The sequence below is a fragment of the Dipodomys spectabilis genome, unplaced genomic scaffold (assembly GCF_019054845.1).
Source record: "Dipodomys spectabilis isolate Male_0828 unplaced genomic scaffold, ASM1905484v1 ptg000157l, whole genome shotgun sequence".
NCBI classification, from domain to species: Eukaryota; Metazoa; Chordata; class Mammalia; order Rodentia; family Heteromyidae; genus Dipodomys; species Dipodomys spectabilis.
Window position 1 is genome coordinate 5232808 of NW_024870834.1, and position 27133 is coordinate 5259940.

The 27133-nt window shown below is 38.0% G+C and overlaps 1 protein-coding gene across 1 annotated transcript in view; it reads right to left on the reverse strand.

Moving 5' to 3' along the window:
* Positions 1 to 27133, reverse strand: part of Unc79 (unc-79 homolog, NALCN channel complex subunit) — a 240144-nt gene that overhangs the window by 47930 nt on the left and 165081 nt on the right. Inside the window, exons 31-38 of the mRNA XM_042692771.1 lie at positions 24979 to 25128; positions 23163 to 24386; positions 13847 to 13954; positions 9995 to 10111; positions 7073 to 7156; positions 4525 to 4627; positions 3414 to 3554; positions 1154 to 1192 (exon numbers count right to left, since the gene is read on the reverse strand). Of these exons, the coding sequence (XP_042548705.1) occupies positions 1154 to 1192; positions 3414 to 3554; positions 4525 to 4627; positions 7073 to 7156; positions 9995 to 10111; positions 13847 to 13954; positions 23163 to 24386; positions 24979 to 25128 (1966 nt within the window). The remainder of the gene's footprint in view (positions 1 to 1153; positions 1193 to 3413; positions 3555 to 4524; positions 4628 to 7072; positions 7157 to 9994; positions 10112 to 13846; positions 13955 to 23162; positions 24387 to 24978; positions 25129 to 27133) is intronic.

A 27133-nucleotide genomic window follows, 5' to 3' on the forward strand; every position in this document is an offset into this window, starting at 1 on the left:
GGACCACCTAACAAGCCAGCCTCAGCAAGAGCTTATTTACATCTCTGTGCTGTAGTTACACAGGTCTGTCCAGCGTTCCTCTTGTATGCCCCCACCCCACCCCACCCTTGTCCTGAGCAAAGAATTTCAATGGAAAGTGATCCTGACACTTCTCTCTCCAGTGGCTTCCCCTGTCACCAAACTTACAGAGACACACAGGGCTCTATGTGTCCCAGCGCCCTTGCTTGTCCACCTCATCTCACACTACTTCCAATGCTCATTCCAGCCACATTGATCCACTTCCCCAATATATAGTCATTTTCATGACTGAAAGACTTTGCCTTTGCTGCTCGCTCTGATTGGAATGTTTTTTCCAAAAATCGCTGCATGGATTCCTTTTACTTTACTCAAGTTCTGTTCAGTGACACAGATATCATTTTTCTGTCCTTATCGTTGTATCTAAAATACCAACTCCCATCCCCCTCTATCATCTGGACTACACTGATTTTCATAGCACTTACTACTAAATGATATTAAATAACAGTATCCATTTTCTTATTAATTAGTTTGATCATTTTGTCCTTCTTCTTCAACTTGAAGGACCAGAGTGTACCATTGTAAACCACCATGTCTTCAGTATTTAGTATAACTTCATAAATACTTGTTGAATGTTAACATAGTTTTGGGTAAATATTAATTCCGGCTTGCTTCCCTGATAAACTGTTTCTTAAGGACAGGAACCATGTCAGGTCAGTTCCCTCCCCCCCAATTAAAACTTGAGTATTGGGAATGTATACTTGTTTCCTCATTTATGACATCTTATTATCACCTTAATATGACAATAAAAATTTAAACTTTTTTATTAGGGCATGATTGTAGTTCATTAGTAGAGTACTTTCCTAGCATGCGTAAAATTGTGGGTTTAAGACTCAGCACCGCAAAACCAAACCATAAGTATCTAGCATAGGGAGACTTAAAAATACCTGTTGACTAAAATGAGTGAGTGAATGAATAAATAAAGGTATGAACACAAATTGAAAACTAGTACTCCCTGGAACTGCAACTGGAACCAACAGTAACCCTTCCATACAATACATACAAGTGTTTTTACAAACAGGGTAAGCATTCAGGGGAGCAAAAACAAAGTGAGATTTGTGTCCACTAAAGACCTTACCTTTCTGCTTGATTAGAAAAGGTAGTGCTGGATGCCAATCTAGGAAATAAAATAGACAGAGTCACACAAGTAGCTCGAGTTTTCATCATGAAAGGTGTCGGTAATGAAGCAGGATTGTGGTTCGGGTTTACAGGGGAGGAATAAGTACTGATCATTCCTTTCACCAGGGCCAGAGGGGCTACTCAGTGGTAAGCGTCCAGGGCTAAACTTAACCCTTGAACTCTGTGTTCAGTGTCATGTCATCTATTTCCACAGAGTGGCATGCAGATGCAGTTTGGTTTTCTATCATCCAGCCACAATATGGCCTCCACCGATAAATAACAGAACATTTGACTCAGCCCATTTTCATATTTACTCAAATTACTACAAACTAACCACAAGTCAGAAAAGCCTCCATAATACAGTAAAATAGGTAGCAGAGGTATTTGTCATCCAACTTTTGAATTGAAATAATGAAAAGGGAAATCCATTGCATTTGGAACAGAAATATGTTAGGTTAAGCAAGTGATCTATAACACATAATGTTGGAAAGTATGAAAATTTTGACGTATGGAAATCTGCTATGCCATTATGTAGAAAGAGCATGTCCTAAGCTGACGCATTTAGAAGAACTTCCTTCTTTACTCCTTCCTCTCTCCTTTCCGTTTTTCCTTCCCTTTTCCCTTTCCCTTCTTTTCCTTTGTCTTCTTTTTTGTGGTGCTAGGAATCAAACTCAGCACATGGTAGGTAAATACTCTGCCACTGAAGTACGTCTCCAGCCTAGGATCTCATTTGATTATTGTATTTGTTTTGTTGTGTTTGTTGTGTCATTGTACTGAGGTCTGAACGAAGGGATTCCTATTTCTTAGGCAGGTGCTGTACCACCTGTGCCATCCCTTCAGCCAGAACAATAAGTCTATCTGTTACTAAAAAGTATCGGCAGCGGCAATTCTGACCTTACACTAGTAAAACCCATCAGCTCCACAAGTATAAATAATACAGTATTTATCCCATAATGATTAAAATTAAGCCTTAAGTGAATTATTAAAATCAACGTTTTTAATGAAATAATAGTTTTCTCTCTTATCTCTCCATATTCATCACTTACTTTTTCACAATGGATTACTTTGAAGGTAACGAGTAGATGGTTATATAACTTTCTATTGCCTCTGACTATATAAAAGATACCTCAAAAGAACTGGAGGGACACGAAGAATGGGGTTATATGTTTTGGGAGTCAACATTTTTTCTGTTTATCTTTAACTTGAAATTATTTCTTCATTTTAAAAAAGGTTAAATTTTAGCCCCATTAGTATTCATCTCTTCCCTTCACTCAAATGCCAGGAACATTTCCATTCTGAACTTTTATAGCACTTTACCCTCATACATTACAACACTTATTTATGCCCTATCTTGTCTAGCTACTAAGTGATTCCGCATACAGTCATCTTTGTCAACAACTAAGGCACAGCTTGGCATGGTGTTGCATACCTACAATGGAAGGCTTCCATGCAGGAAGCCTAGACAGGAAGATCATGAGCCCACAGAGCTATCTATGGAGATCCTGCCTCAAAACAGCATAACACTAAGCCAAAACTAAGACACAAATTAAAGTACTCGATAGCAGGAGCAAGGTCTTAAAGCCAGTAGTCTGAAGTCCCTAGCACTGTGCTAGCACAGACCGGGAACTTCATAACTTAATTATAATCTTCCTGCAGGCTGAAAGTCCTATTCCAAAAACATGCACTCTTACTTTATCAGTATATCATGCCTACACTAATGCCCCAAGTTGCATAGTTAAGTGAGTACCTTGAGATTATAAAATAGCTAGAGAATCCATCTCAGGTAAAGAGAGATGATAACAACAGTATTAATAATAGTGGCTACTAATACTACTACTATGGCTCACCATGAACTACTGACAGTTCTGAGCACTATTTCCCACATTATCTCCTACAGGAATAGGGAAAAAATGGTTTTCCCAGTATAGATTCCTCTCTCTTCCTTCTGTTATTGTGATTCATGATCCTGGACAGCTGGGGAACTTGATCAAAAGATCAGCTCATTTTTTATGAGTTTTTTATTGTTGTTGTTGGTTATGCGGCTTGAACTCTGGACTTGGGTGCTGATCAGCTCATTTTTTAAAAACTCATCTGAATTGATATGACAGATTCCAAGCAGCTACAAGGTGAGTGCTTTATTTTCAAACTGCTGGTGTTATATCATGATAATGCTTTGATAAGGCTCCTTCCTACAAAATAGAACAGAAGCCAATATTCACCTTCCCACAGACTGCATGATATCCAGCAAGAGTGGGGCTGCCAAGTCAGGGCTTAAGTGAATGAATGTGGAGAGAACCACAATGGCCAGTCCAAGGGTTTCTTCATCATATTCTTCAAGAATGGCTCCACAGTCATGGCATCTACAAAGAAAACAGAGAAAGGCTTTCCATGAAAGCCAGTCATGGTTCAGGGTAACACACAGCCATATCTCACTAAGTCTTAGAAAATTCCCCCAAAAGGAAGTTAATGTCCCCAATTCTAACAGCAGGTGGCTCACACACAGAAAGAGTGCATACGACAGGTCGTGAAAGCTCCTTAGGTTACTGAAGACATACTCAGCACACTTCACAAGCCTCTGAGTTTTGGTTTTCTTTTAGAATGAGCATCAAGAATACTGACGTGATACTTAGGGAATGGTCAGCATGTGAAAATAGGGCTAGGGAGAGTTGTAAAACATATTTTGAATTTGTGCCAGTCTTAGGGTTTGAACTCAGGGTGCTATCCTTGAGCTTTTGTGCACAAAGCTAGCACTTTACCACTTGAGCCACAGAGCCACCTCTAGTTTTTTGCTAGCAACAGGCTCTTCCTTTTTCATCCTAAATATTGAATCACATATAAGCCAGGTTCCTGTGGCTCACACCTGTAATCCTACTCTCAGGAGGCAGAGATCTGAGGATTGCAGTTCAAAGCCAGGCTGGGCAGGAAAGTTCATGAGATCTTATCTCCAATTAACCATCAAAAAGCTGGAAGTGGAGCTGTGGCTCAAGTGGGAGAGCTCTAGCCTTAAACGAAAAAGCTCAGGGACAGAGCCCAGGCCCTGACTTTAAGCCCTGGAACTGGCGCGTGTGCGTGTGTGTGTGCGTGCGTGTGCACACACACACACACACACACACACACACAGAAATTCCTAAGCACAAACAAAAGCGTCACATAATACATCATTTGTAAATTCACCACACATACCAACATTTGTAGCTACAGTCTTTTAAAGAACACAGTGTGACTTAAAAACAAACCATGTTTCTTCTGACACCCTCTTACAACTCTTACCACTGTGGTGACCAAACCAATTCTATAAACATGGTGAAGAAAAGAACAGTGTGAGCTTACTTGTCTGTCATCACTGTTGGCTGCTCATCAGTGAATTCTTCTGGTGCAGGCACAAACATGCTGACTATGCTCGGTGCTGACAGCAGGCTGGATTTAGTGGCACCTGGGTAAGCAGCAAAGAGATAATCTGTGAATAAGGATCAGCTCCAGGGGCCAGATGAAGGCCTGGTCTGCTCCCCTAAATCCTCTGAAAATCACATTCACAGGACTGTGACTTGAACATCCTAACTGCATTGTGGAAAATCCTCACCAGTGCAAGAAGTCAAGAAAGATGGTTATTTGTTTCTGCTTATGTGATTTTAAGAGCTAGATGTCTACCTCTCCCTTGCTTCATGAATTCAATAAAATCAGAAAGGGTTCACATGGACCAACGGTACTAGAAGAGATGACAAAGAAAAGGGAAAATTGACTCTAGGGAACTCCTAAGTCAGTAGTATCCTTACTTGCTAGCATACATGAAAGCTGTTCACAAGATGCTGCATTTCTAAAAGCACAAATGCACATCAACAGTAAAGTGTTATTAGTATGATACGGAAATAAGATTCTAGAACTTCACACAGCTAAGCAAAGGGGGATATTTGAACTATCTTTAAGTCACTTTGTAATATCCCAAACTGGAATACAAATGTTAATACAATGTTTATCAACTATTTCTGATATAACATTGCTTCCCAAGTATATATAAGTGTATTATAATGATGTTAAAGTGGAAGCAATAGCACAAATTACAAATTTGTTATTAAATAGAAAGACAGCACAAAGTTGCTTCATTAAATGAAAACACAGAAAGCTTAAATACAGTATTTCACATTTCTTGAACATTGTTTACTAGATGCCAAAATGCCCATGCTAAAAGTGGAAGAATTCAGTCCATAATATATATGATAATGCAAACGTAAGTCTTACTGGAGACATGTGACTAAATAAACTATTAATTCAAGACTTTCAGAGGATTATTGTCAATTACTATTATATAGTAATCACAACTAAAGTCAAGACAAGAGGAGAGATGTGGTCCTTTTGGTAGTTTCAAAACCATCATTAACCTAAGAAGAGTCATCATTTTTTACAATAGCATGATGAGGGTTTTTTCCCCCTATATGACAAACACAGCATATGATGCAGTATTTATGATGACGATCTGTAAAAACAGTTAGGTTAAGTCACTGGGCATTGGTCCTTCAAGGAAACATTAGCCGAATCAATCGATTCCTGAATCCTGCATGAAAAGGAAACAATGATGTACAAGGAGGAGATGGGAAGTAGAAAAAGGAAGCCACAGACCTCAGCTCCCTTCTGCTATAACTGAGTCATCACCAAGTCTGCACTATTCAAGGAAGTTCCCATGGCCCCCCAACCGCTCCCAACACTTGGGACACCACAACTATGCTTCCCCTCCTAAATATTCAGAGTACACGTTGAACAGAACTAGAAGCAGCAATAGAGGGTTCTAAAAAACTTGAATGTGGAGAGAACAATTTCAAGACTGGAAAGGCTGACAAAAGACCCATTGGAATCTTGGAGGTAAGAGAAATGATCAAGATGTGTTTGTCTCAAAACACACACACACATCAGGCACCTAGCTGCACTAAAGGGCTCTTTCATTTACCATGAATAAGAGAAAGACCAGTTTTCCATGCTGGCTCCTTTACCTCACTGTTCTTTTTCTGTTAAGTGACCAGATCTCAAACAAGCACCAAAGATTTGTTCAGCCACCTTCATTTCTATTTATGTTTTCCTACCCTCATAGATTAGAAGAGTCTTACCTCATCTGATAAAATGGCTAAAAAATGCTACTCGATACTGAAATAGTGTTTATGAAAGTTGGAGATTAATATCTCTACACTCCTTAGGAAAACCAGAAGAATAGTATGGTCTAGAAAAACAATCTGCTGGACTTAAGAGACTACTTATGAAATGTCCTCTTAATTTTTTTTTAAACCAAAGATAATATAATTTGTCCTCTGAATTTTAAGAATATAAATAAGGACTCACTACTTTTATGGCTAAAATTAATAGGATGGATTTTGAAAATAAAAATTTTGATGATCTAGCACAGATTTATGCTCTGCTTCCTTCCACAGGGAGCCTAAAGTTAAGTATATATTTTCAGTATGCAACTCAGTTGGAAAAGAATCTGTTCACTTATGACCTCAATGTTCTAGAAGAAATATAGATAAGCAGGATCATATTCAGAAAAATAGAGTGACATGAAAATTGGTACATATTGGAGGAACGCTGAAGGGCCCAGGAGTGCCTGGTCTAGAAACAGCTAAGGGAATAAGCACTGGTGGCTGTCTCCAAGTGTCCAAAAAGTTGTGTGAGGGATACTAGATTTTTGTGTGGCCCTAAGGGATAGAAAGTCACTGATCATATTGGTAATAGTCTAAAATAAAATGTCATGCATTCCCAGTCCCTGGAGGTATTTAGCAGAGGTTGGACTACTTCCTGGAGCTGATGAACAGCCCTCAAAACCTGCTGGGTAATTCAATGATGGACATAAATAGTCTTTCAGCACTACAGTCTGAGATTCTGTGACTCAACCAACCTCTCATTCTCAATGGCTGTCCCTCCAGGTCAAGGTTTAGGCACATTGGCACATTACACTGGCGTTTCCCAGGCTGTATCTGTTCTGTGGATAAACAGAGCATTTCAGTCTTCAACATGGTCAGTTTAGTACAATTTACATTACAAAATCGATATAAACAATACTCTCTTAGGGTCATTGTTTTGGTCATTATCTTTATCAACTATTAACATTTAAAGGAATCACCTGGACTGTACAGTAGGATTGTTTGAATGTTTGCTATAGAACTGCCATTCACTTAAACGAAAAGCATCTGAAAGCAAGAGAACATACAGAAGTATCCAACCTCCACCCCACCTCAAAGAAGAACAGTCTTGTATCTCCTGATATGAAATGAATGGCCCATGTCATAGCCCTAAAAGAAATGTTTTATGAAAATCAACAAATACATAAGTGATCATTTGGAGCAACAACCAAAAACTTCATACAGGAACACATGGGCCCATGAAGAGGAAATGGCGAGCAGTTGGTTGGGGAACAGAGAACAGAAATAGAGGGCAGAAGCAGAAATCCTGGCAAGGTGCTTCAGGGATGTTCATTCACAGGAAAGACAAGGCACAGAAGCAAGTCATCTCAATGTATACGATGGAGAGACAGTGCTCTGTGAGTGAGCTGGTGGGTACAGAGCTGGGGCATCCATCAGGACTCATGTTTCAGGTCACTTTTCTCAGTGTGTGTACATGACCAGATTTGCTCTTGTTTGAGACTAGTGAGTCATTGAATCAATATGGGGTTTAAAGTGACATGCCACCTAAATATCACACTACATATTCATAGACTCTGCCCGAAGATGGCAGTAATAAAAATGAGAATATTAAAACCAGCTACTATGGTATGTGTCTATGGTACTAGCTACTCAAGTGGCTGAGATTGAACAATGATTGGAACCCAGAAGTTCAAAACCAGCCCCAACAATATCTTTTTTAAAAAAAGAAAGATAAAGGAAAGAAAGGAAGGGAGGGAAGGAAGAGGGAGGGAGGGAAGGAAGGAGAGAGGGAGGGAGGAAGACAGGGGAAGGAAGGAGGGAGGGAGGAAGACAGGTGAAGGAAGGAAGGAAGGAAGGAAGGAAGGAAGAAGAAAGAAGGAAAGAAAAAGAAAGGAGGAAAAGACATAAATCTTGAGATGAAACTCTAGTAAAACATATAGTAACAGAACCAAATTAGAGAATGGAAAACTCAGGTGAAAAATTCAGGCAACATGTAAATAAGTGTTTAAATGAAAAATCAAGTAACATGAACATGGTTGAATGAAGTCTGGTTGAAAAGTAAAAACAAATCAGTTAATGGGTTATTTGGCATCATGTGGTGTTTTAGGTTAAAATTCAGATCAGAAAACAAAATCAATTTGCCTTTTTATTACTCAAAAAGTCAACCAAATTGGGTTGTAATTATAGCCAGAATCTAAAATGGTTAGTTTAGGCTCAACTATTTGTTACAAAAACAACAGCATGGTAAAATAATTTTCAGAGCTCAGCTTAACCTAGGAATTTAATATCAGAGACCCAGCAAACAAAAGCTGCCATTCTCATATCCTTACATAGCTTCCACTCTGTACAGATAGAAAAAGTCTTCTTTGGTATGAACAGAAAGACTTTGCTCATACCGAATAACCTCCTGAGATTGGCCATCCAATGGCTATTTTTTTCCCTTTTTTTCCCTGCCTACTGGCTTCTGGCTATTCAGTGTTCACTCCCATAAATTTTTTTTTTTTTTTGGTCCGGTCGTGGGGCCTGAACTCTGGGCCTGGGCGCTGGCCCTCAGCTCTTCAGCTCAAGGCTAGCGCTCTACCACTTGAGCCACAGCGCCACTTCCGGCTTTTTTCTTTCTGCTTATGTGGTGCTGAGGAATTGAACCCAGAGCCTCGAGCATGCAAGGCAAGTGCTCTACCACTGAGCCACCTTCCCAGCCCACTCCCATAAATTTTTAAATGAAGACACTAGTTCCTTAGACTGTTAAGAACTCTTACAAAGTTCAGGATAACTGGACCTGTCTGTTACATGCAGATTGGGTGTGTTATGTGGAACTTAATTATTGAAAAGAGGTCTTTTTTTAAGAACAAAAGGAAAAGTAAAAAGATACAATCCCCCATGTATATGTAAATGCACAATTACACACATATACACATTTATATACATATATGTTATAATTTATAAACAGAATATCAGGGTCTTGGTTTTATAGATATTGTAATTGCTGGTAATCATAAAGATTATTAAAATAATTTCTTATACCCAGAAAGTACTAAAAAGACTAAAAGAATAAACTTTCATTTTCACAGTATATGCATGCTTCAAAGTGTTTCATATATCATCTTGTACCTCAAATGATCCATTTAATTAAATAAAAAGAAAAGGCCACTTAAAAGAAGCTTGCGGCTTAAGAAGGTAGTAAATGTGGAGAAGAAAATAAAAAGTTTAGAAAATACCCTGACCATGATTAAAACAGAACACGTCATGGCAGTCAATTCTTCCTCTAAAACTGAGGTTAGATGTAGTTCCATCTTATGAGTGTGAACATGTGTGACTATAACCTAGTGACCACTTCTAATACACAGAACTCATCCCAAACCTACAGGATTGTAACATCATCACTAAGCCTACATTTGTTTTTCCTCTTATTACTTCTAGTAACACTTGCTTACTTTTGGGTACTTTGTGATTTATAGAACAGAGAATATGGTAACACCTAAAATCTGGATCTTAAAGAAAAAAGAATTGGGTGAGCCTAGATTCTCTAGAACACTTGGAATGTTTAAATCAACTTTTTAATTATTTCAGGTTTTTAAAATTATTTGAACCAAAGAACATGAGAGAAAAACTATTCCTCTGGCATTAGCTAATCTGAGAGGTTGAAAAAAAAAAAAAGAAGAAAAAGCTTGACCCACCAGTGTCCCAGTTGCTGATGTTATGGGGGGCGCTAGACTGATGTTCCAGCTGTCGCTTCATTAACTGGCTCATTGTCAGAACTCCCAGGGATCCCCTTTTCATCTGCCTATACTGAGCTATACGAAGGAAATTAGGAGATGATTACTAGGGGAAATAAAATTCCACAGAGCACAAAGGCTCTACACATCTGTATGAATCTTAATTGAATTTCATTATCTATTCATAATTTTTAGCACATTACATGCTCCTATCCAAGTGAAAACTAAGGCACTATGTTGTTCCAAGTGTCTTTCCTTACTCAGTATACACAGTAACAGTGTCCTTTAGCAATTATCTATAGCCTATAAATACTGATCCCAATTACAGCAGAGGAAATATGATTAGATTATTTTCATTTGCTATTTTACTGAAATACTCCACCAGATCCCCAAAAGTATTAAAGACAGATGATACTACTTTGAATTGGGGGCATGTCATAGGGATTGAACTCAGGGCTTGGGTGTCCCTGAACTCTTTTTGCTCAAGGCTAGTGCTCTACCACTTTGAGCCACACCACCACTTCCGGCTTTCTGGTGGTTAACTAGAGATAAGAGTCTCAGAGACTTTTCTGCCCAGGCTGGCTTTGAATTCTGTTCCTCAGATCTCAGCCTCCTGAGTAGCTAGGATTACAGGCATGAACCATCAGCCCCCAGCTACTTTGAATTTTTAACTTATCTTTCTTTACTGGAGCTTATTTAAACAAAGTTTTAGTCTTCATGATATCCCTATAAGGTCCTGTAGGATGTATGCATTGCGTGCGTGCATACGTGTGTGTGTGTGTGTGTGTGTGTGTGTGTGTGTGTGTGTGTATCTAGGAGTAAGTTGACACATCTCAATTCCAATATTTAGAAAGCAAAATTTAATCAAATGATATTATAACTTGAATCCAATCAGCAATTGAGGTGGCCCTAAAACCAAAATTTATCAATGTCAATGTCCTATTTCTATAGGAACTTCTGCCTACTGTTTGAAAAATGTAATCAAATAACATTAAAGTATGTTCTACATGTCTTTGCTTTAGATGATAAAACTGTTATCCTGAATTAAGAAAAACCCAATAATGAAATGATTTATTACTTCCAAACCATATAACAGCAAAAAAACCACAGTTAGAAAGCTTCCTACTCTTTTGCTCCTATTTATCAAGAGATCCCACCAGTCCCCACCAATATCCAGTGTAAGACAGCACGCAAAAACCTCTGGTGTGGCTTTTGTTCACAATCCCAATCAAATACTGGGATATTTGACAACTGGTGTTTGTTTTGTTTTGCCTCTTATGAGATCAACTTCAGAAACCAAAGAAGTGAACTGCATGCCCTAGAAAGAGAGAGTAGAGATCAGGATGACTAAATGGCTCTGGAAAATCTTAAATGTGCTACATGGATTTTACAATTGTGGTAGCAAAGCAGCCACTTGGTATAACATGAAATCAATTATACTATTATTACTAATGTAATAAGCATGCTGCTTGATTGACAGTGGTCAAGGCATGTTTAGCTACAAAATAACCAGCTGATAGAATGAGCAAGAAAAGAGTTCATATTTAATGAATTTTAGAGAAAGGACTAATCAATCTAATGTTAAATATCTCTGATTTTTTGTCGTTGATTGGTAAAATAATAATTTTGAGAACTGGTTTATAATTTCTTAACTTACTTCAGAAGAGTAGCTTTAAATTCAAAATAAAAAAATCTTTTTAAAAGACTTAACAAAAATAATTAGCATCTCAAATCGGATTTAAAACCCCAGTGATTGTGGGTACCAGTGGCTAACATCTGTAATACTAGCTTTTTAGGAGGCTAAGATCTGAGGATCGCAATTCAAAGCCACTCTTGGAAGACAAATCTGAGAAATGCTTATAATCTCCAACTAACCAGCAAAAAAAAAAAAAAAACAGAAGTGGAGGTATGGCTCAATTGGTAGAATGCCAGCTGTGATCAGAAACTCAAGTAAGAGCTTAAAGCCCTGAGTTCAAGCCCAGTTCTAGAACAAATCACACACAAATGAAAATCTACTGGATGAATGATTTCTCCAGTTCTCAGTCTTATCTTTTTGTCTTGTTTTTCAGTGCTGGAGACAGAACTCAGGTCCTGTCATGACATTCTAGATAAGTGTTCTACCACTAAGCTATACCCCAGGCTCCCAATTACCTTTATAGACAGTAGAAAATTAAGCAAGCCTGGAAGTATTGTCTCCAAGAACTAGAAAGTAAATGCTCTGAATGGTGAGGAGGGGAGACGTGGGAATCTATTATGTCAAACTAAATCCCCAAAGCCCAAACGGAGCCATGATTTTGGGGATCATGACACAGTGGTACACTTATATTCTGATATATTTAAACACCACTTAAGTCAAAGCAACTGAATCATACTGACTACCTTAAATTATGCCCATTTTTTATTCTAACTAACTTCATTGTCTTTTTTTAGATGATTCATATAAATTAGGAAGAGAAAAAAAACCTCTCCACAATGTCAACGTGGACTTAAAATTGGCATTGTATCATGTTAAATATTTTTAGAATGAGCTCTTCTTCTTTGCTACCAAAGGGCAAATAATAATCACTTGGAAACTAATTTTTAGAATTCCTATCTTACAAATGATTGAATTATTCTAACACAGGGTGTACACTGACAAAGGATCTGGGCTTGAAAGTCTAACAGACATATCATCACTTTCTATCTCTAATTCAGTAGCTTTATGACTTCATGCAAGTCATTTAGCCTCTCTGTTAGACTGAGGTCCAATCTACCATGCAGTGCTGATGTAAGGGTTGAATCACATAACAATGTGTGTGACCTCAGAACATGGTAGGTGTCAAGTAAATGGTAAATGGTAACTATAATTACTATTGTGACTGTGAAGTCCTTGAAAATCAGGAATGTCTTATTTATTCACCTTTGATCCCCAGTGCCAAGCAGAAGACCTGGCACCCACTAGACACATAATAAACAATTTCTGAATGAATGAAGGCACAAATGAATGAGTGATGAAGATGAATATACTCCATACTACAAGAGCAGTATTTATTTACATTAAGATCTTTGGACTTTCAGGATCTCTTCATGTCAAAGATGGTCCAATAAGAACTGATTAGCTTTTAGGCAGCATACACATAGAACACAAAACTTATCAGCACATATAACAAATGTTTGTGGAGTTTGTGCCTTTGCATCTCTGATTTCTGCTAAGATTTCCCTTGTTAAAGTCTCCTAGTTGACTCCAGTAAGCTAAGTGGACATCATGATGAAATCTCAATGAATCCAACCTTCTCTTCAGACTTAGCAACTGAAGGAACTTTCAAAACACTATCATTCTACAGATGACAAGTGTTCATCCTACAGATCATCCTACAGATCATAAGAAAGAGAATATATATCATGTCATTTTTATTTTCCATTCTACAAAGGCTAGATTCATTCATGCCTCATGATATATTTATTTTATGATAATATAGAGAAAGTTTCATCAGTGATGGAGGTGATTAAAAAAAACATGTTTCACATATAATTCTACCATGAATGCTGCTTTTCATGTGTCACATAACTAGTTTTGGGTTTATCTTCTTTATTTTATTCAATGATGAAATTGGATATTCTTTAACAAATCAGGATTCCTGGCCAATCAGTAACCATATAACTAATAAGGCATTTGTGGTATAAACAAAAGTGGGCATGCTGTACCTCACATAGTAAACAACAGAGCATCACCAAGGACGCTAACAGTATTTTAAAGAGGGAGAGGATTGCAAATTTTAAAACAATATAGAAAATTGTGTCTAAAACTCAATGTAGAAGTGAAGGAAATCTTACTTGATATTGAGGAATGACTATTGGTTTCTGGTACACCTGCTTCTAATGTAGGGGCAGATGAAGATTCCCGTGGCATTTCCAAAGTTGAAAGTCCTTTAGTAGAAGGATCTACAAATGCAAATATTATTTAAAACTCAGAGCACCGATGAAAAGCAAATTCAAGAACCCTTTTCATGCCTTCTTCCCTCATTTTTTATTAAACTTATCCAGTTCCTTATATAACTTATGGCCCTTCCACATTCTATAAAGAACTGCCACATTCTGCCACCATGGATATGTTTCTTAGAGATTAATGATAGTACAATTATAAAAGTTAAAGTTCAGAACCTTCACAGTTCATATCTTTGAATAAGCCACTCAACCTTCAGGCTTCCAAGATCCCATTTCCCTCCAAAATGCAAACAAACAGTGGATACGGTGACCCTCCTGTTTAATTACAGAACCTGTCCTTACTTTTTCCAAGCTTATCATACTAGAATGTAAGTGTAAAGTTACTTGTCTATAACTTTTACCATGTTAGAAGTAATTTCAGAGCAGAACTGCATTGAATGTGAAATAAATAAATAAATGTGAAATAAATAAATTCACATTTTTTATTTGGTTGGTTGAACACAAAACATATTGTGACATTTTTTTCTATTAGACTAATGCTGCATCTATGAAAAATATTTTATGCATATAATGTTGTCTTGTTAATCTATCAATAAACAGGACAAATATAGTGGCTCATATCTATAATCCTAGCTACTACTCAGAGGTAGACTTTGGGAGATGCATTTTTCAAGGCCTTAAACCCCATCTCAGTTAATAATCCAGGAGTATGGTTGCACCTACCAGTTATCCCAGCTATATGAGAGGCCTTAGGTAGGACTGCTGCCTAAGGCTGGTCCAGGCAAAAATGTAAATAAAGCATAAGAAAGAGTGTAGCTCAAGTTGTGGAGCACTTGCCTAGCATCTGCACAGCTTGAGTTCGACCCTAAATACTCCCCTCAAAGGGAGACGTGCTGTCTAATGTTATTCTAGGTAACTATAGCCTATTCTTTCAAACTTCCTGTCAGTTTAGTGGTCTGTCAGAACAAACCTCCTAAAATTCTTTACAGACATTCTGGACATCTTTACAGTGAGTATACTAAGCATCTTGATGGTTTAGAGTTACCACTGATGGCTTCCATAAGTAGACTGTGCTGTAAAACAGGGCTACCTACCCTAAATGCCTTCAAGTTTTTAAACTTTAACATGATCTGTCTCATCCTGTTCATAGTGCCAATTGTTTCTACTGCCACAGAGCAACTGCCATAATTCATGCACATATATAGCTCAAGTATGCTGTTCTATCACAGGAAGATCATTAAACCTGCTCAAGTGTCAGAAATGAAAGCCAAATAGATCAGGATGAAGACCTGGGAGAAAGTTTTGGAGGGATGATTTTGGAATACCTATTTTTTAATTCTTAGATGTTTGTCGATAGATGTGATTGACAGATCATTAACTTCTTGGTAACAAAAAAATGTGACTGTTGTTAAGTTTCCCAATCTCTCATAATAAAGAATAAAGTAACTCCTAATTTTCATTTAGCTAGTCATCAAGATATAAAACATTATACATTGTTTTAGGGTTTTTTGGGGGGGGGGGGGATGTCCAGTCGTGGGGCCTGAACTCTAGGCCTGGGCGCTGTCCCTCAGCTCTTCAGCTCAAGGCTAGCACTCTACCACTTGAGCTACAGCGCCACTTCCAGCTTTTTTCTTTTTGCTTATGTGGTGCTGAGGAATCAAACCCAGGGCCTCATGCATGCAAAGCAAGCACTCTACCACTGAGCCACCTTCCCAGCCCTGTTTTAATTTTTTTAATGTGGCAGCACTGAGGTTTGAACTCAGGGCTTCATGATTGCTAGGCAGGTATTACACACTTTGAACTACACCTCTAACCCTCTTTTGCTCTTGTTATTTTTTGGACAGGGTCTCTCTTTTTGCTCAGGCCAGCCTGGACTACAATCTTCCTATTTACATTTCGTGTTTACATCATGGGATGACACATGTACACACCACTATGCCAAGCTATTGGTTGAGATGAGAATCTCATTAACTTTTTATCCAGACTGGCCTTCAACTGAGATCCTCCTAATCTTCACTTCTCAAGTATCTAGGATTATAAGCACGTACCCCTGGATGCCTGCCTATTGTTTTTCTCTCATGTGTCCTCCCCAAACCACAAGTCAAAAACTTACCTCTTAGCTTTCTCTGTCTCCATTTTACTTGTGTTGTAAGTATGGTAAAATAATGTCACCAATACAAAAATGAAGAAGCTTAACGCTAATTTTGAAGAATTCTTTGAAAGACTACTAAGATGTATATAACTTTATATATCTAGTTTTATATATTAAAGCTTGTAGAGTTTTCAAATGCTTATTAAAATTCATGATATAATATTAATCTTAGAGAAACAATACTATATAGATACTTATTAGCAATCTTGAAGCTAAATAAATTATTCTCAGTTCTTCTCAGTTCTCAATTATTTGATAAATACTGTGTGTGTGAATGCGCTATTCCTGGGGTTTAAATTCAGGGTCTGGGCACCGTCCCACGGTCCCTGAGCTTTGTCACTCAAGGCCTGAAGCTCTACCACTTGAGCCACAGCTCCAACTCCATATTACTTGGTAGTTAATTGGAGACAAAATTCTTACAAGTTTTCTTGCCTGGGGTGGCTTTGAACTGTGATCCCCAGATTTCAGCCTCTGAATAGCTAGGATTATAGGTGTGAGCCATTGGCATCTGGCCAAAACCTTCTGTTTGCATACAGTTTAAGAAAATATTTGAACAGAATTACTCATTTGTCTTAAGATACCTGAATTCAGCATTTTTAAAGTGATCTTCACAAGAATGTAATAACTGTCATTATATTCTTCAAATGCTTCCCAGCATTCTCCTGATCACTTGGGATACAATGAATAAGGGGGAAAAAGGCAAGAGCCATTGCCTTTGAGAACATTCATTTTGTGGAAGGAGAGATAGTACGTAGCATGTGCAGAAGTAAATAGATTATTATAGGTTAGAAGATCAATTCTTTGTAGAAAAGATATCAAGATGCCAGGAAGGATGGGATAGTGCTATATAGCCTAAGGTAGGTCTTATTGTTAACTTGATGTTTGATTGGAGAGTTTTAAAAAGTGATGTAATAAGCCAAGCTGGTATTAGACCATTCCAGATTGAAGGAGCAGCTGGTATAAAAGCACTAAGGTAAGAATGTGTAGGAAAAAATAGCAAGAGGTCACTCTGGTTGAGCGAAATTATAGGAAGAAAAGTACCAATAAAGTGAGAGAGCTGAGGGCAGGAGCTATGGAGAGCATTCTAATCATTTAAAGAACTAGAGTTATTCCTATGAAAGAAATAGGGAATCACCAGAAGGTTTTAAGAGATCAATCTGGTATTGTGTTGAAAGAAATGAAGGAATAAAGGTAGAACACCTTATCAGGACCACTTAGGAAGCTATACAGTTAAGTCAGGTAACAATATGCTAGTGATTTAATCCATAGTAGAAAAAGTAGATATACATGCAATAAGGTGTGATATTCTGGATGGGTTTTGAAGGTAGATTAAGGTTGTCAGAAAAATAGAGAATGCTCAGAAACATTTTAATTTCAGATGAACAACAGATATAAGTTTACTATCGTATAGTATAAGTATATCCCGTGCAATATTTAAGAGATGTAGTCCCAGTTCTTTGCTTCTCCCTCAATTGGTACCTTTTACTATGTGACTCTGAAGTTTCTTCCACTAAACAAGCAGAGTATATTTGCCTCTTGGTTTTGTTTGATTTGCTTTGTTTATAGTCATTAAAGGATGCTTGAAAAGTGCTCACAACTGAGCTTGTTCTCTGAGACTTTGATATCACATTATAAAGAACATTCCCAGGTTTTACAGTGTCCAGGTTTTCTCATGGAAGCAAGAGAAGCGCAGCCTGGTCACCCAAGCACTGTCAGTCCCTAGTGACGGAGAGGTTCCCAAATAAATAAATGCTTACTGTTATATGCAACTGATTCTGCTAGAAAACACTCTAACTGACAGCTGTCTTTGCATGTAGACAATACATAACACTGGATGAAATCATAATGAAAATGAGTATTTACAGAAAAGAAAAAAGATCAAATATAGAAACCTGTGTACTCCCCTCATTAGGGGGACAAGGAGAAACCAATGAAAGAGATTGAGGTCGGGCGCCGGTGGCTCACGCTTATAATCCTAGCTACTCAGGAGGCTGAGATCTAAGGATTGTAGGTCAAAACCAGTCCAGGCAGGAAAGTCCATGAGACTCTTATCTCCAATTAACCAACAGAAAACTAGAAGTGGCAATGTGGCTCAAGTGGTAGAGCACTCTCCGGAGCTGAAGAATTGAGGAACAGCACCCAGGCCCAGAGATCAAACCCCATGACCCACCAAAAGAGAAAGAGAGAGAGAGACAGAAAGAGATTGAGGAGTGACTGATTAATAAGAAACCAAAATAAATGTATATCCAAGTTAAAGAAGCGTGATCAACTATGTCAAATTTTGTAAATATGTTAGAAAGCTAGATATAAGTGCTGACTATTTCATTTAATGATGGAGATCTTGGTGGCTTTGGCAAGCACACTTTTGACCGTATATGGACCTTATGCTTCATAGGGATAGTTTTTAGAATACTGCTTCATAGAGATAGTTTTTAGAAAAAACAAGATAGGACTGGCTACTTTGCTTAATGAGATTTTTTTCCAAGTCTTTCCAATTCCTTGTACATGGGGCAATGTCATTCTAGGGGAGGCATAGAATCCCATTGTGTATACAAACCACATTTTCTTTTTTTTTTGGGGGGGGGGGTCCAGTCATGGGCCTGAACTCTGGGCCTCGGCGCTGTTCCTCAGCTCTTCAGCTCAAGGCTAGAGCTCTATCACTTGAGCCACAGCACCACTTCTGGTTTTTTTTTTTTCTGCTTATGTGGTGCTGAGGAATTGAACCCAGGGCCTCATGCATACAAGGCAAGCACTCTACCACTGAGCCACCTTTCCAGCCCCAAACCACATTTTCTTGATCCATTCATCCACTGAGGAAATCAGGGTTGATTCCATATCTTAGCTATGGTAAATAATACTGCAATAAACATGGTTGTGCAGGTGACTTTAGTGAGGGCTAGTTTGTGGTCATTGGGGTAAATGCCTAGGACTAGGATTGCAGGATCATAGGGAAGCTCTATGTTTAGTCTTTTGAGGAACTTCCATGCTGCTTTCCAGTGGATGAACAAGTTTACATTCCCACCAACAGTATAGTAGTGTTCCCTGTTGGCCACATCTCCACCAGTATATGCTATTATTAGTTTTCTCGATAATGGCCATTCTTACTGGAGTGAGGTGACATCTCAATGTTGTTTTGATTTGCATTTCTTTTATGGCTAGAGATAGTGTCCCTCATTTGCAATAACTACAATATATCTATAAACCTACAAGTTAATCCAATGGATAATAAAAGACAAATAATTACACTTACACACGATTAACTAAACAGTACTCTAAGCATTCACACAATGAAAGCAAAGGAGTATATTCTTAGGAGAGGATCACAATGGCTCAATAGGTATGTGTGTATGACCATATAAAATGATGCTTTCTGAAATGAATTCCAAGAAATGGAAACAAGAGGTTTTTCATTGTACTGTTTGCCGTTATTTATTTTTTCTTTCTTTTTTTTTCCTTTGGTTTATTCCCTTTTGTCACTGTTTTTGGTTTCTGTACCCTTTGTCTTATACATGAGAGTATCTGATTTGGGGAGGGGAAAGGAAATCACGGAAATGGTGGGACAAAGGGTAAACCAATTCAGCAGTGATACTCACTAGACACTGTGTTGGAAATTAACTTTATAACCTGGCAGGGAGGGTGGTCAGGTGGGAAAAAAGTAGGAGATAATGAAGGAGAGGGTCACACTGTTCAAAAAGAAATGTACTCATTACCTGATTTATATAACTGTAACCCCTCTATACATCACTTTTACAATAAAATTTAAATTAAAAAACATAATGGGAGAAAATTAGAGATAATAATAAGAACACTTTTTAATGTAAAAAATGCAACATGCTCAAATCAGAGAACAAAAATTGTTATGGGGCTTGATCCTGGCATAGGTAAGACCAATTGTATCTCAGTTGGAAACATAGCCAGGAAAGCAGGGAGTATATGTCCAAATGCTAAAAGACAGCCAGAGGAGGGGGTAGAAAGTTATGGATGATGACAGGTGGATTTATTAAAAGTTTGGGGAGAAAAGAAGCTATAAAACAATCATGTAGCAGAATGGAAATATGGATCTGGAAAATATGGTATGATTACCAAGTAGCTTTAAGGATCCAGTTAAGGCTTATGCCATATATTTCAAATAAGGCAGCTACATTCTATGGTTTTATCTAGTCACATTAATCTGATAGGAACAAGTACAAATAAATGGAGAGTTTAATTTAGCAAGGACTGTGTTTAGTCAAGCAAAGTTAAAAAAGCAAAAGCTACAGAGGATAAAGGCAGGGACAGATTATACCAGTAGATATGAATTTAGGTGAGCAGGGAGAGAAGACATGAAGTAGGAGACAATGAACAACAGTAGGATTAATAAGCATTGTCCTGAGACAGACTGAGATAGGGTAATAAGAAGATCTATGACATAACCATGGAAATGAGTGGTTAAGCTAAGGTAGAGGATCACATGAAAACAAAACATAATCATTGGAGAAGATGAATTCAGGGAACTGGGAAATGAGCGAGATCGTCAGAAGAGTCATCAACTGTAATATGATAATCAAAAGAACTTAGGCAGGAATAAGTCTGAAAAGAACAAAAAGATCCAGAATTCTATTTCCTGGTTATTTCATATTTGCTAGCAAATGAGAGAGGGGGTTGGTGTAACAATGAGACTTTGAAAATCAAGGTTTAATAACACAAGATTCGGAGCTGAATATGTGTGTGTTATAGCTAAAGAGGGAAAGGTCTACGAGGAGCAATGATGAGTAAGGAAGACATCTACATGGACTGTTGGGAATGTTGTGACCTCGAGGAAAGCCAGGCTTCTATCAGTCTATAAAAGCCAAGGAAATAATTACAAAAGCGAGAAAACACATAAGGTATTTTGCTCATGAAGGACCTTGACTTTCTGAGGACACAGATACAGAGTTTCTGGGTCAATCAAGGTTGAGAGACACAACGGATGTGCAGGGTTTACAGAAATTTGAGTCATGGAGCTAAACAGCCTAACATCCTATGATTTGTCAGCAGGACTAACACTATCAGAATGTACACAGTAAGAGGAGTCTTGAGCTCAAGACAATTAGTGGTATCAAGGCTGTGAATTTAGAGAGATTAGAATGGACAGGTGTCTGGGCTTCCTTTGCTCTTGCTGAGAGAGTCAAGAAAGCCTGGGAAGCCTGAGTAAAGCAATGCTCTGAGTCCACAGGCCTCCTCCACTGTCCAGAAGGAAAGGGTAGATATATGTCTCTTTAGGAGGAGAAGTGTTATGGACATACATTTCTTCAAACTAATTTTCATGTTTATTTCTTGTGGGGAACAGGGAAGTCTCTATAGTCAAAGTACCCAGGAAAGACAGGCTCTGTTGGTAACTCTGAAGAACTATGAACAGTTTTCTTATTAGCTCTCAGCAGCTTCTTCTGAACAATATGGTAGGAGAGTAAAGGCGTTAACTGATGCATTGTCTATAATAAAAATAAGCCCAGTCCCTGAAAAAGTCTGAGACAAAATTACTATGATCATAGAGAATGTATTATAAAAAATTTGAATACATCTTGTCATTACTCTGAGACACATTTCTTTTGTGTGGTTTCAAATATATGAATATAAAACTAGTTTCTTCCCTGGTAGCCTGGGAACTAATCAGATGTAAGAATGAATAAAGAAGACAACACATGTACATATAAACATATGTACTATGACCTATATAGTCTATCTCTCTATCTTTGTCTATATTTATATCTACATCTATGTATCTACCTCATTCATATACCCATCCATTATTCCTCTGTAGTTTCTAGGCCAATGTTTTATTCTATTCATATGCAGCAAGTTTCCTAACTTCTAAAAAGGTGCCCTCATTTCCCTTGAAACCTTCTTAATTTCTTAAGCTTCCTTAACAAGATCTTTTTTTCCCGGTCTGGCTGAGCATGACCTTTCTAAATACACTGAAGTTCAGTCAATACGTTTTTCCAGACCCACTTTAAGGTATGAATCTCTGTCTTATGGGACCTGTTAGAAACATGTGAGGAAAATTTAAAAACCCAGGCACATTCATGAGAACTTGCTTTTGGGTGTAGCAGTGGGGAAAAAGTACTACTAGAATTGAGAGACTACTCCTGGCGCTGTTTCTGTCCAGCCATGTGACCTAGTATAAGGTACATCACTTCCTCTATGCCTCAGAATCTTCTCACATATAAAGAGACGTAGGCTGGCGGTCTCTAAGATTTTTGCTAGTTTCTCAATGTTCTCCAGTCAACAAATATACTAAAATAACTGTCACTGGCCAATTCTATTTTTTCCTGAAGTATCGCATCATCATTACTACCACTATCATCATTGCTTAGATTTGAGTGAAGAAAGGAAATGTGTATTCTAACCAGCACTGCAAAACTACAGTCAAGTGTATTTCAGAATAAGATGCACCATTAGCTTCCTACTTTTTAAAGGTTATCTTCTTAGATATAATGCCTCCAAAAAAATATAGAAAATTGACTCTTGAGGGAGCAAACCCATGTACTGTGACAATTTTACCATGAACTGGTAATTTGGGGCTTCTAATATTTAGTAGTATCAATAATCAGCTATAGTTTTCTAAATGATTATACAGTTGGTTCTTAGTCATTCTAAGCACTCTGCTTCTCCAGATTTGTTCTTCCTCCCTTGGATTATATCACAGCTTACTAAACCAGAACAGAAAAAATAGCAAAAAAAAAAAAAAAAAAGAGCTCCAATTAATTACTTTTACATTTGAGAAAAATCTAATGTTATATTTGGAATATTCTAGTATCAACCAATCATTGTCTATTATTGCCAACAGGGGTCAAGAACTGACTGTTAAGTTTAGAAACAACCAACACAGACATGTTTATGAAGCTAGTAGAACCACATCTGATTCTGCCATACTCTGGTAAGCAGGAAGAATTCAGAGAGGTTATGAAGCAGCTATAATGTCAAATTCTGACATTATAAGATTTTGAATTTGATGCGTATTTGGTGCTCAAACCCAGCAAGTAAGATTCACAAACCTGAAAGTAAAGACAGAAGAAAGAAAAGAGATGGGCTCACCTGGATCTTTCTGTTCTCCTAGTTTGTCTAGAATGTTGAAAGAGATGTCGAGGTACTCTCTCTGAATAGCACTGACAGCAATCTTTCTCTGTTTCCTCTGCCGGGGAACAATTTGAATCTTAAATTCTGATTCCTCGGTTCCATCCTCCTCCACTTTCCTATCCAGGTTCTGCTCTGTATCAGACTCGGCACTTGTGTCGGGCTTCTCACTTTCTATAGGATTCTCAGCATCTTCAGGAACTTTGAGGAGGACAGTTTTTGCTCCTGAACTTGGCATCTGCCCAGGCTTTTCTTCCTCAGTGCCAGGCTCAGGGTTATCATCCATTGACATCTCAGGGACAGCAAACGACTTCTGAAGGAGGTCTCGCTTTTGCTTAAGTGTTAGTGGACTGCCACAGGAAAGCTCTCGCAGCTCCTCCGGCTTTGATAACTCCTCCGAGTCTGTAGGATCTCCTAGGGCTATGAGAGCAGAGTCGTCGTTGCCTGCTGACTGGCTATTTCCTGAGTCCTTAGAAGAAAAGTCTTTGGAACAGTCCTCCACACTGACTTGCACAAGAGGAGTTGTGCTCAGGCTGAGGACGGAGGGGTGGCTGGGGATGGAGGGAGAAGAAGCAGCATTTTTACCTGAGGGACCACCATTTCCTTGCTTCGTGGTCTCCTCTTCTTCATCGCTCTCCACTATTCTAAGAGGTGGAAGAGGCTCAAATACAAGAGAGTCACTGTCAGATGTTGAGAGTATAGAGTGTTTTTCTGGCCCAGATGTTGAATCTGAGGACAAATCTATTAGATCTAAATCCTCTTTAGGAGCAGGCTTTACTGGGGAGTCAACTTTCACCTCAAATGTCTCCATGCAGTTTAACCTAACTTCTGGAATCACAGGCCTTCGAGTTTCTTGAAAACCTTCCATAGGTCGATTCTCAGGGATCTCTAAATTGTCAGGCCTCGTAGCAGAATTCTGTCTAGAACGTCCATGGGCGTGGTCGTTTGGTCTTTGTGTGATGTGAGCTGCGTGGGCAGGAGGCTTATCTATGTCACACCGATCTATGCAAGACTTTCTACGATGCTCATCTAATGTAAACAAGAGGGAGTCTGCATTCCCTATATCAAGAGATTTTTGTTTGAAAGAGCGCAGTTTTTTTTTCTGAATGCTTTCTTCTCTCACACAGTGTAGAATGCTGTCTTGTAATGCACCCGTTTCTCTATATTCAGCCAGTTCTATTTCACCTGATTAAAACAGAAAAAGCTAGTACTATTTTACTTGGAGATTTCACCATTTTTTCCCCTCAAACTTGGGCAACTATTGGCATAAACCATAATCACAATCCCAGCTCCACCAGAAGGGAAAACTGACTTTGTGGCCAAGTTTTCATAAGGTTTACTCTAATGTCATAAGCTGGAAAACTTTGGACAGAAAGAAACCAAACCAGCAAGTTTATGATCTGATTTTCAAAAATCAAGCTTTAGGTTAATTCCTCAGCTCTATTCATTTGTGCACAGAGGAATTTTTTTTTTTTTTTTTTTTTTGGCTGAGGCAGATCTAGAAACCTGTATTCAAATTGTGTGGAAGAGAAGCAAACATTTTTGCAACAAATCAAATCAAGCAATGGCCCTTGAAGACGATCATGACGTTAATGATGTATCTGTAAATTCACGTATATATATATAAATGAGTATATATATACTGTTTGTGCATACATATATATAAAAATCAACGATATCAAAATATGTAGTAACATAATAAAATTAAGATTTCACCCCAAACAAACAGTAGAGTACAACATTTCTGCATAAAATTACTAAGAGAAAAAATTCATACTTCTCTGAACATTCATCTCAACCGGCTGATATTTCACCATTTTGCTGCCGCCTATCCTTTTCAATCTTGCAAAAAAAGTTTGAGACTCTTTATTGCAGGGTCCAGTAGGTGTATCATGAATATCAGATTCATCAAAAACACTATCTTCTTCTAATTGGGGAGAGAAAGTCAAAATTACACTTAAGAGGTTATTCTCTCTTAGGCTGTGTCTATACAAGCATTTCAGTGAAAGCATTCTGGAATCAACTGAGGTGGTTTCTCCACCAGCCAACCTAACTACAGGGCTAATATTCCTATGTCAGACAGAATAATCTGTGACAAGATTGCCAGTATTTTCAATGTGACAGTTGGCAGCATTTTTGAGAGACATCTCAATATTCAAATAGAACCCTCTTTGGGAAAACTTTTCCCAGTGTATACTACATTAAGATCAAATGGCACATAAATAGCAGCTACTTTGTCCAGGAATCTGTTATACTGCTGGGAACACGACTCTTATCTCAAATGGACTTTCAGGCTAATTTGGCAACAAGAAATTAGACAACATGAGTAGTTCTTGACTTTCCCAAATTGTATATTCTTTCCTGGGAATTAGGAACTGGCATAGACACAGCCTAACAGTACATTCACCTTATATTCTGTGAATGCAAAATACTGTACTCTACATTTGATAATGAAACACACAACACACAGAAAAAGCTCAGAAAAGCCTCTCATCATCTCAGAAGCTCCACAAATGATTATGGACAGAAAATTAAACAAAGAAAAAGAAAACAGAAAGTAACACTTCTTCCTATTAAAGTAAGACTCATTTTCTTAGATATTGACACTATTCAACAACTATTACGGATCTCATGAACCCTAGAAAATATCTTTGAATCTTATGATTTTTTGTTTATTCATTTAAAAATATTTTTATTATCTTTAAATAGTCGTGCAAAGAGGTTTCAACTCAACATGCCAATTCATAACTCTTAAGGTTTTAAGTATCCATAAACAAATGGACAACTTATGCCTATTAAGCTTATTTCGATGTTCTTCTTCTACCTCCATTTGGCCACTTCTAATCAACCCAGAATACAATGATAAGGAAAAAAATAGTATGTCACAACGCAAACAACTTAGTTTACAAGTTTTCTTCTTTCATCCCTTTGAACGGCCACATCCCTTTGAACGGCCAAAGCCATACACAAAGTAACAAAAAAAAAGCTGTTTAAATACACTGAATATCACTATAAAAAGAATTAGTACACTATTTCTGTGAATATTACAGAAATAATACTATTTCACACATATGTATGTATATATACACACCTATACATGGCAAGATGAAAATTAGGAATGATTATAATTATTCAACATTTCTTAGATGTAGGGGAATAGAAACACTAGGGTTTAAAAAAAATTGTACATGCCAGTCCTGGAGCTTGAACTCATGGTCTGGGTGTTGTCCTTGAGCTTTTTTGCTCAAGGCTAACATTCTACCACTTGAACTGCCCTCCACTTCTGGTTTTTTTAAATAGTGTAATGGAGATAAGAGTCTTATAGACTTTCTTGCCCAGTCTGGCTTCAAACCATGATCCTCAGATCGCAGCTTCCTGAGTAGCTAGGATTACAGGCATGAGCCACGGGCACCTGTGTTAAGTACTAGTTTTAAGAAACTTTTGTTTCTTAAGAAAGTTTTAAACTTTTGAAGCAGTACATTTTATTTCGATGGTACAGGTGTTTAAATTCAGACAGGTGCTCTAGTGCTGTGCCATGCCTCCAGCCCTGCCAGTAAAGTTTAAATGATATAGCCATAGTATTTTTTGTTAGGCAAATAAAAAAAATGTTAACAATCAGAATGGATAGAAAGCTCCCGGTGAAATTCCCACAAGGATGGGGAAGCCCATCAAATTCCCATGCCTCTGGGGGAAAGCATTCTCCTTTAAAAGATAATTTTCTGAACCAACTGCTCTAATGACTTCTATTATATAACTTTGGAAGTTTTCAGAATGTACTTTGCTGTGTGATAGAAACAGAAGAACAGCAAGATGGCACCACCGCTCCAGGAAGGTCATCTGTGCCAGGCCCAGACACTGAACATACATTGACAGCATTTGTGGTTCAACTGAACCCACCCAGTTTTCCAGAGACCTATGCTGATGGGCAAGGT